Genomic DNA, 10,239 nt, shown 5'->3' with positions numbered 1-10,239 from the left:
GAGCTATGCTGCAGGTCATGGGTTAGGAACAAGAACTCGACGGCAGATGTTGGTGGGGCTGAGCTGATGAACACCTTAAACAAATCAGAGAAATAAATATTAAACCGTCGACGATCTCAAGTTCCACCAGCCACGACCCCTCAAAATATCCTGGGATTGCCACGAGCGCGAGCTATGCGCGGGTTCCGTACATCGAGTACACCCGGCGCAAACGGTACGGAACAGTGGGAGTTCCAATTGAAGGGGCGTCACGGCGCGCAATGTGAATCGGGAGATATAATTTGGGGAGAACCACGGAATATGCAAGATGTAGCGGGAGGGAGGTCCTGCATCAACGCCGCCCGTGTAGTCGAGACGTGATTGTGGTGCGTTTTGAGAGCCCGCTGCAAGGTGAACGCGTCTAAAGCCCACTCCCCCTCTCTTTGCACGAAGTGCGTCACCGAGAAACAACTTGTTCCCAGTACGGGACATTGTCAGGACCAAGGAGAGAGTGGCCGTCGCCGTTCGCCCAATTGGATTGGGGCCTTGTCGAAGTGGCGCGGATTTAACCGGAGAGCCGCTCGTTGCAAACACGCGCTCTTTGTCGTACATAAGCAATGCGCCTCGCCCATTGATGGCCTTGCACAACGGTGGCTGCTTGGTGCGTCTCCTGCGGAACTCCACGCTGCGCCGCTCGCACTTCCGCAGGACAAGCAGTCTCCTGTGTCTCTCTGCATCCTCGGACGACTGCCCGACACCGACCAGGAACGATGCCTCCTTTCCTGAAGAGACGGAGCATCACATTCACGATGGGGGCAGAGGTCGTGGCCAAGGGTCAGGAGAGTTCCGCGAGCAGGCGACCGAGGGATGGCAGCGGAGGAGGCGGGGGTCGCAATGGCTCCAGGCTCTCTTGAGACGTCCGAAATGGCATCCTAAAGCCGGCACGGTGAGGCGTCTTGGCGAGGCCATGAAGAAGCAGAACGTGCGCACACTCACCCTCATCGGGTGCACATTCGTTTATCTACTAGTGGGAGCAGCTGTCTTCGATTCCCTCGAGTCGGAGTTTGAAACGACCGAACACAAGAGGCTTGGCACAAAGGAAAGTCTCTTCAAGGCAAAGTACAACATCACCCAAGAAGATTATCGGGAGCTGGAGCTTGTGGTCATGCATGCAGCACCGCACAAGGCCGGGGTGCAGTGGAAGTTTTCCGGAGCCTTTTATTTCGCCATTACCGTCATCACCACCATAGGTGAGATCAAAAGGTGTGGAGGTGAACGGACGATGCGAGCCCGAGATAACTGGTATACGGTACTGCATGCGCAGGAACTTCGGAACTCCTGCATGGCAGGAGTCGCTTGTTGAGAAACACATCCCCAAACTTGGACGACCCAACTCATACATGTGATGCTGGACCATGAAAAACCAGCCGTTGAGTTTCCATTCCAAGTTGAGCTCGCTTTTCCCGATTACTTTGCGTATCACTGCTTCACGAAGAAATTAACTCTAGTAATCATTGATTGACTTGATTGATATCAAGTAGACGGTCTAAACGTAGTAATATTTGCTCAGATTCAGGTAACATCGTTCGTCAATAACCAATAAGAAATTAATTCTTGAATTGGTGTTTAACTTAAAAAGAAGTTTAGGGATGGAAAAAAATTAAACAAATCGCTCCATCCCCATGGTAACCAATGGCCAAAACATTCATGCAATAACGTGTCGGATGTTACGAGGATGTTTAAAAAGATCCCGGAACGGAGTCATCGGAGTCCAATAAGCGTCTTGATAAAATAATAATTAAAATTACATAAAATAAAAAGTATAATCTTCCACGAGTCTAGACCTTCTTTTAAAAAAGTAAAATAGTAAAGGGAAAAAAATAAATTGGAAAAGTATAAAAAAGTAAAATAGTAAAGGGAAAAAAATTTAAATAGTAAAGGGAAAAAGGTAAAATACTGAAGGGAAAAAGTAAAATAGTAAAGGAAAAAAGTGAAATAGTAAAGGAAAAAAGTAAAATAGTAAAGGAAAAAAGTAAACTAGTAAAGGGGAAAAAAGTAAAGTAGTAAAGAAAGAAAAGGGAAATAATAATGGAAAAAAGTGAAATAGTAAAGGGGAAAAAGTAAAATAGTAAAGGGGAAGAGTGAAATAGTTAAGGGAAAAAGTAAAATAGTAAAGGGAAAAAAGTAAAATAGTAAAGGGAAAAAAGTAAAATAGTAAAGGGGAAAAAGTAAAATAGTAAAGGGGAAAAAGTGAAATAGTAAAGGAAAAAAAAGTAATATAGTAGAGGGAAAAAAGTGAAATAGTAAAGGGGAAAAAAGTAAAGTAGTAAAGGGGAAAAAAGTGAAATAGTAATGGAAAAAGTAAAGTAGTAAAGGAAAAAAAGTAAAATAGTGAAGGGAAAAAAAGTAAAATAGTAAAGGGAAAAAAGTGAAATAGTAAAGGGGGAAAAAAATAGTAAAGGGGAAAAAGTGAAATAGTAAAGGGGAAAAAGTAAAATAGTAAAGGGGGGAAAAGTGAAATAGTAAAGGGGAAAAGATAGTAAAGGGGAAAAAAGTGAAATAGCAAAGGGGGAAAAAGTAAAATAGTAAGGGGGAAAAAAGTGAAATAGTAAAGGGGAAAAAAGTAAAATAGTAAAGGGGAAAAAAGTAAAATAGTAAAGGGGAAAAAGTAAAATAGTAAAGAAAAAAAAGTGAAATAGTAATGGAAAAAAGTAAAATAGTAAAGGGAAAAAAGTAAAATAGTAAAGGGGAAAAAGTAAAATAGTAAAGGGGAAAAAGTGAAATAGTAAAGGAAAAAAAAGTAATATAGTAGAGGGGAAAATAGTGAAATAGTAAAGGGGCAAAAAGTAAAGTGGTAAAGGGGAAAAAAGTGAAATAGTAATGGAAAAAGTAAAATAGTAAAGGGAAAAAAGTAAAATAGTAAAGGGGAAAAAAGTAAAATAGTAAAGGGGAAAAAGTGAAATAGTAAAGGGGAAAAAAATAGTAAAGGGGGAAAAAGTGAAATAGTAAAGGGGGAAAAAGTAAAATAGTAAAGGGGGGAAAAAGTGAAATAATAAAGCGGAAAAAAGTAAAATAGTAAAGGGAAAAAAGTGAAAGTAATGGAAAAAAGTAAAATAATAAAGGGAAAAAAGTAAAATAGTTAAGGGAAAAAAGTAAAATAGTAAAGGGAAAAAAGTGAAAGTAATGGAAAAAAGTAAAATAATAAAGGGAAAAAAGTAAAATAGTAAAGGGGAAAAAAGTAAAATAGTAAAGGGAAAAAAGTTAAATAGTAATGGAAAAATGGAAAATAGTAAAGGAAAAAAAGTAAAATAGAAAACGGAAAAAAGTGAAATAGTAAAGGAAAAAAAACCAGAATAGTAAAGGGTGAAAAAAGTGAAATTGTAAAGGGGAAAAAAGTAAAATAGTGAAGGGTGAAAAAGTGAAATAGTAAAGGGAAAAAAAGTAAAATAGTAAAGGGGAAAAAAGTAAAATAGTAAAGGGAAAAAAAAGTGAAATAGTAAAGGAAAAAAAGGAAAATAGTAAAGGGAAAGAAAAAGTGAAATAGTAAAGGGGGAAAAAAGTAAAATAGTAAAGAAAACAAAGGTAAAATAGTAAATGGGAAAAAAGTAAAATAGTAAAGGGGAAAAAAGTATAATAGTAAAGGAAAAAGAGTAAAATAGTAAAGGAAAAAAAGTAACATAGTAAAGGAAAAAAAAAGTAAAATAGTAAAGGGAAAAAAAAGTAAAATAGTAAAGGAAAAAAAAGTAAAATAGTAAAGGAACACCAAACACGTTTTCTTAATAATTACGTAATGACAATGGTCGTCTTCAAGGGCGAAGATGGCAGTTCATCTGGTGATGTGCGAACACACCTGGGCACGTGCAGGATTTGTTTACAAGTCCCAGATCCAACCACTGACATGACAAGCAGGGTGGGTGGGTTCGTGTGCAGCCACTCGGCTGCTGGTTGCATCATTTCTGTGGGTGCGTCTGCTGCTGATGCAATGTCCTTTCTATAACCAGTTACCTGGTACTCATTTTGCACGACCTCAGAAGTATGATAGGCTGAGTCAGCCCCACCTGGCGTTAATTCAACAGGATTCGAACGCAGGACCTTCGGATCCCAAGCCCGCCCCCCTAACCATTAGGCAAACAGCAGGCGTACAGAGCAGGGTGACCAGGTGTCAACTGGGATATCCAAGAAGAGCACCCGAAGGTTAGGCGCGGGAGTTTGTAATTTTTCAGGGCGCCGGTGATAACTCACCTGCTCTTCGTGAAAAGTCTTCAACGTTCACTAAGTAATGATGGCGGGTGGGACACCCGGCTTAACATCCATTCCTAAGGACGGCGCACTGGGGTGCCACGCCTCGCCCACCCAGGCAAGGCAGCTCAAGGTAGTAAGTACCTGTACCTCTGCATCATCCTGTCGGACAAGACGAAGCACATATTAAAATACGGGCCGAAGCGTGAGAAAGAAGGAAATTGTTCCTTAAGCTGCAACAAGAGATCCCCGCAATGAGTCACCTTTACGCAAGCACGTGTGCAAGCATCACGTGATGCGTGTTGTTCTCTCCTTCCGTTCTCCACACAGACATCGTACTTCGACATCCATGATGGGTTTTGTTTCACACGTCCTCCTCCCCTCCTTCCATTTCATCGTACACACCTTAAACATCAGCATCGTCATATGGAGGGGTTTCAGTACCCATGATAAAGTGCGCGGGTCCAATATTGTCTGGCAAGCTAAACAAGAGATAAAACGTAAACAGGGTCGAGCAAGGCCATACAATTAGCGTAACCTTCCATTGCAGTAAGTCAAAATAACGAGATAAACGTGCTATATATTATTATAGAGCGACTGATACTGCCGTTGCCAGGGAAGTGAACACAAGCAACTTGGCGGCACGCACGGCATTATGGGATAGCTCTGTAAATCCTCCATTCAAATACATTATTAATACACCTTAATGACATTATTGACCTGGAATTTTGTGCTTAAGTACCTGCAGGATGGGCAGCTTTGAGAAATCCATACCGGCAAGTCATCGTTGCCGTTATTCTCCTTAAATAATGAGTTCCGTGAGGTAAACGCAGCAGGACGCGATTAGGCCCATCAAATCCCGCGCCAACTTAAGGTTGTTTATGTGTGTTCTATCCTTAAAAAAAACTTGAGAGTGTTCAACTTTAGCTCTTTTATGCCATTGGGCATGTTTCCCGCCCTTTTTTTCTCCCCATCACCGATCGCGTTGCAATTCCAATGTTTGCGTCACGTGACGTGGTCGCTGTCCTCGCCACGTGACGCGGGTTCGCGCGTGCTTGTCGCGTGTCGCGCGCAGGTTACGGTCACGCGGCTCCAACGACGGACCACGGGAAGGTGTTCTGCATGTTCTACGCGGTCCTAGGCATCCCACTTACGCTCGTCATGTTCCAGAGCCTGGGCGAACGGATGAATACGTTCGTGAAGTTTCTCCTAAAGCGCCTGAAAAGGTGTTTGCGTTTCAAGAACACGGACGTCTCGACGCACAACATGGTGTTCGTGGGCCTGCTGTTGTGTGTCGGCACGCTGTGCATCGGCGCCGCGGCCTTCTCTTACTTCGAAGGCTGGAGCTTCTTCCAGTCTTATTACTTTTGCTTTATCACTCTCACGACCATCGGTCTCGGGGATTTCGTGGCCCTGCAGAAGAACAACACTCTTCAGAGGAGGGCGCCGTACGTGGCCTTCAGTTTCACGTACATTCTGGTCGGCCTCATGGTCGTCGGCGCCTTTCTCAACCTCGTGGTGCTGCGGTTCCTCACGGTGAGCGTGGACGACGAGAAGCGCGACGTGGAGCGCACCCCGCCGGCGCGCGTCCGGACCCCGCGTGCGGAACGCGACCCGGCGCGCGACCACTTCCTGTCCGAGTGCTCGTGCACGTGCTATGGCTTCCGGCAGCGGGCGCGCCAAGCGGTCCCCGCCTGGCTCTACCCAGGGCCGGCACGGTCGCCCTCACTGGGACACCGCTTCGTTTCAATGACCACGTACCAGCTCGAGGAGATCTCTCCGTGCAATCTGATCAGGTTGAGCGCCAGACTAAGCCTCTCTCTAGCCGACAGCGCCGCCTTCGGTTCGCAAAGCAGCGCCGAAAACCGACGTCTCTTCAGGAGGAGGACATCGTGCTGAGGAAGGTGCTCGTCCGCCCTCTAGCGCACGAATGCTCCTAAGGTAAATCACCTTCGACGTATCTCTCTGTCCTGACTCCGAGGCATGTTTCCCGCGCTTTCCTGACTCCGAGGCATGTTTCCGGCGCTTTCCTGTCTCCGAGGCATGTTTCCCGCGCTTTTCTATGAGGCATGTTTCCCGCACTTTCCTGTCTCCGAGGCATGTTTCCCGCGCTTTCCTGTCTCCGGGGAATGTTTCCCGTGCTTTCCTGTCTCCGAGGCATGTTTCCCGCGCTTTCCTGTCTCTGAGGCATGTTTCCCGCGCTTTTCTGTCTCCGAGGCATGTTTCCCGCGCTTTCCTGACTCCGAGGCATGTTTCCCGCGCTTTCCTGTCTCCGAGGCATGTTTCCCGCGCTTTCCTGTCTCCGAGGCATGTTTCCCGCGCTTTCCTGTCTCCGAGGCATGTTTCCCGCGCTTTCATGTCTCCGAGGAATGTTTCCCGCGCTCTCCTGTCCCCGAGGCATGTTTCCCGGGCTTTCCTGTCCCCGAGGCATGTTTCCCGCGCTTTCCTGTCTCCGAGGCATGTTTCCCGCGCTTTCCTGTCTCCGCGCAACCAATCACAAATCGTGTCATAATTACAATTTCTGAGTCATCATGGTGCAGAAATAATGTGAACAACAAAGCCCCCCTACATCCCCCCAAACCCCCAGTTGCTGCCCTCGCTACCTGCATGTGACGCGGCTCGCGCGTGCTTGTGCGTGTCGCGCGCAGGTTATGGTCACGTGGCTCCAACGACGGACTCTGGGAAACTACAGCGGCACAAGTGACGTGTGCACGGCGCTCCATGGCCCCCGATAAGCCTTTGCTGTGGCCCGTCCATCAAATCCTTGTCAACTTCAGACGAAATGCGATTCGATCTCGGCAGACGCCATTTTGCAGGGTATCGCAATGGCAATTTAATATAGAATGTATAAAATGTGCTACGAGTGGCGACCTTTGCCATCGTAGCCCGAGATATTTATCTGAATATTTTTTTTATATATATATATATAAAGTTGTAAAAACAGGACAAATTCAGTCCAGAATTTGTGACGTTTTATATGCTGCGCACAGGCAGCATGACGTAAGCCTGTACATTCACTGAGTTTCAAATATTTATATTCAAACAACCAGCACATACACCTGTTGTAAGACAGACTCTGTGAGTCTCCGAACGTTGCTTATGTAAGCTTGAAACGCCCGGCGCTATGGAAACCAATTAATGTATGCAACTTTTGGATGTGGTCGAAAAAATATATATCTCCAGCTTGGGCTTTGTTACGGAATCTGTGTTATGCACGTGCAACGCAATTGCAACTTGCACGCTCGGCTTTGTTACGTCATTCTTTTGTGACCACCAGTATCCACTGATGCACTCGTGGTCTTTCATTTGTTTAATATACAAGTCTTACATTTCAGGATCACCTGTCAGGTGTTGCGCTTAATCAAACTTTATTCCTGGGCAGGTGGAAGTTCTAAAGCACGTAACACTTATTTTATAACGACACGGGTACACCATCATCGAATGTATAAGTCCTTTGTGACGTACAAACTGATTGGATTTGGCCATGATTTATTGTATGTGTGCTAAGGAGTCCCGATGTGAATGAAGGTCACTTTAAACATCTTCTTTCTATAATTCAAACACGTTAGAATTTTTTTTGTTTGTACTGTATACAAGATCGAGGCTCGTGGAAGAGCTAACATTAATTTAAAAAATCAAACTGACACATAAACCATAAGATAAAGGGAGCGGGAGACAAGATGGGGAGAGAGAGGGAAGCACACAAGCACAACATTTGAGAGCAGGGACATCGGGAGATCTGTGGGAGGGAGAGGGCTTTGGGGGAGGAGGCATGGGAAGGGGGGGGGGGGGGAGGTATAAAACACATGGACACTGCTAGGACTTCCAGTCAAAGCTTGGACTTTTTAGGACAAAAACATTTCCGATTTCGGAAGTTTTCTTTTTCGTTTTCTCACTTGCACGGGCGTTATCACAGTCCCTCGATGTACACCCCAAAGAAAAGTTAAAGCCTCATTGATAAAGGGAAATATCATTGATTTTGCTTCTTTTCCCCATAAGCGTGCGTAAGACCTCTGATCGCCGTAATAATTGCGCTACCTAAAGAAACATCTCAATACATTCCTTCAACTTATCTTAATATATACATTATGCATTGTAGTGATATACACTATCTGCCATAAAAAAAAAACGAACACGTGATTGTTGTTGATGCGACCTATTTGCGTGACGTCATGGGACACAGATGACGTACAAACCTCTGACAGAACCACCTTTGGAGGCCATTTTTCCCCGCAGAGCAGGGGTTGGCCTTTTTGGAGCACCGTGGTCCCCTTTTTGGAGCAAAGTTTTATGGCCAGATGCCCTTCCTGCCACCAACCCTGTTAGTCGCCTCTTGCGACACACAGGGAATTACCAGTGAACTGGTATTCAATTTGCCGACCTTGAAGGGATGAACAGGCTGAGTCAACCCCCCTGGTGTTAATTCAGTGATCGACCAGGCTTCGTAACCCAGGATCCTAGGATCCCAAGCCGGCACCCTAACCGCTAAGCCAGCACCAGGTCAAACCTCTGACAGAGATCAATCCATTTCATTGTGTCCTAATCACGTAATGCTACGTTGTGGGGAATGTTTTCACATCGGGATCCAACGTGGAAGTAACAATCTCAAAACCAGATACGTCCACCTCCAGCAACAATGACTGCATGCTTTGCGCCTTCATCACATTGATCATGTGACTACTCCAGTCTGAGCCTGGGGAATGGCATTTCACACCCGAATCAGCTCTTGTTCCAGCTCATTGAGGACCTGTGGTTTAGTGCTATTGGAAGTAGTACAGAAGCAGTCCCAAACACCGCACTTATACACCACACCATTGAACCTTTATTTAAATTGAAGTACTGCAAAACTGGAGGTTTTTGGGAGTATTATGACCGGAAATTTGTGTTCTACAGTCTTCAAGGATATAATTCAATTAAAATAAAATAAAGATTGTAAAGGTCGTATAAATAAATAAATTCCGGTTTTTTCCAGCTTTTTCTGCAGCGTCTTCTACACCACCCTATCGAACACATTACATTAGTTATTTGTGCCTGTTGTTTGTGTCCATTATGACGTCCTTAAAAACAGTAAGTTTCCTCTTTGGAATGATTTTCAATTTTGGCCGATTGCCCGGCAGGCAGTTAAAACAATTATCTCACTCCTCTCTGTGTACGTACAATCCGGACAAATTCAGAGCCAAAGTACGTTAAAACTAAAGACTTGAATTCCTCTTCATGTTCCAATTCGTGTTAAAAATACAACATCCAATTTAAATAAGTTGTTCCTTGATCATAAACTGATGATTATAAACTGATAGGACAGACAGACAGATGGACGGACATGCACCAATTGCTTAACCCTGCTTTTCGCTTTGCATGCATGGGGTAAAGATTCCATTAATGTAGCAATTTGCCATCAGATTGCCATTGATTATGGATCAAGTTGATGCAAAAGGTTTGAGCAATACCACTCACATCATGACACGACCACGTACAAAATTTGCACATCCTGTGAGGTCCATGGAGTGTGTTTGCAGTACTCTGGGCAGTTTGAATCCAACTGTGTAGATGGGTCATGCGAATGTATCATCCCTGAATGAGAGTCGTTATCATGGGACCTCCATTTCTTGGCATATCTCTTCTTGATCTAGTGACTTGATAATGTCTTCTGAGGTCATAAGCAGTTCCTCTCCTATGTTAAAGAGCCTTCCAATATGGCTAATGGAAGACCCTGCTTGAAGTTGTCCAATTATATAATTCTTCTCATTTTTCTGATAGATGTAACATTGTAATGGATTGTTAACTAATGTAATCGGTGTGTTGTTTTTTTTTGGATGATCTGCACCTAGGTGTCTCAGAATGTTTTTTTCAAATTTGCTCAAAATGCCTCTTGCCACCTCTAAACACCTAATGGTGCATGAGTTGCACGTCCTGAACAATTATGGCACGAGGTTCTTAACTTACACAGAAACTTGCAGTCATGTGTTCTGCACATCCCTCGTGCCAAAAAGGCACTTTGACTGAATGCTGGAACAGTCCTTC

General features: G+C 44.4%; 1 protein-coding gene across 1 annotated transcript; it reads left to right on the top strand.

Moving 5' to 3' along the window:
• The first annotated feature begins 210 nt into the window (after nucleotides 1-210).
• LOC137432597 (potassium channel subfamily K member 9-like) lies at nucleotides 211-7,937 on the top strand. The gene is made up of 3 exons (XM_068124653.2): nucleotides 211-1,229; nucleotides 5,294-6,159; nucleotides 6,867-7,937. The coding sequence occupies exons 1-2, from the start codon at nucleotides 614-616 to the stop codon at nucleotides 6,115-6,117; spliced, it is 1,440 nt and encodes a 479-aa protein (XP_067980754.2). The 5' UTR covers nucleotides 211-613; the 3' UTR covers nucleotides 6,118-6,159; nucleotides 6,867-7,937.
• Nucleotides 7,938-10,239: the final 2,302 nt, after the last annotated feature.

The sequence above is a fragment of the Myxine glutinosa genome, chromosome 8 (assembly GCF_964187855.1).
Source record: "Myxine glutinosa chromosome 8, kmMyxGlut1.1, whole genome shotgun sequence".
NCBI classification, from domain to species: Eukaryota; Metazoa; Chordata; class Myxini; order Myxiniformes; family Myxinidae; genus Myxine; species Myxine glutinosa.
The sequence above is the reverse complement of the archived record's forward strand: the minus strand, read 5'-3'. Positions and strand labels throughout refer to the sequence as shown.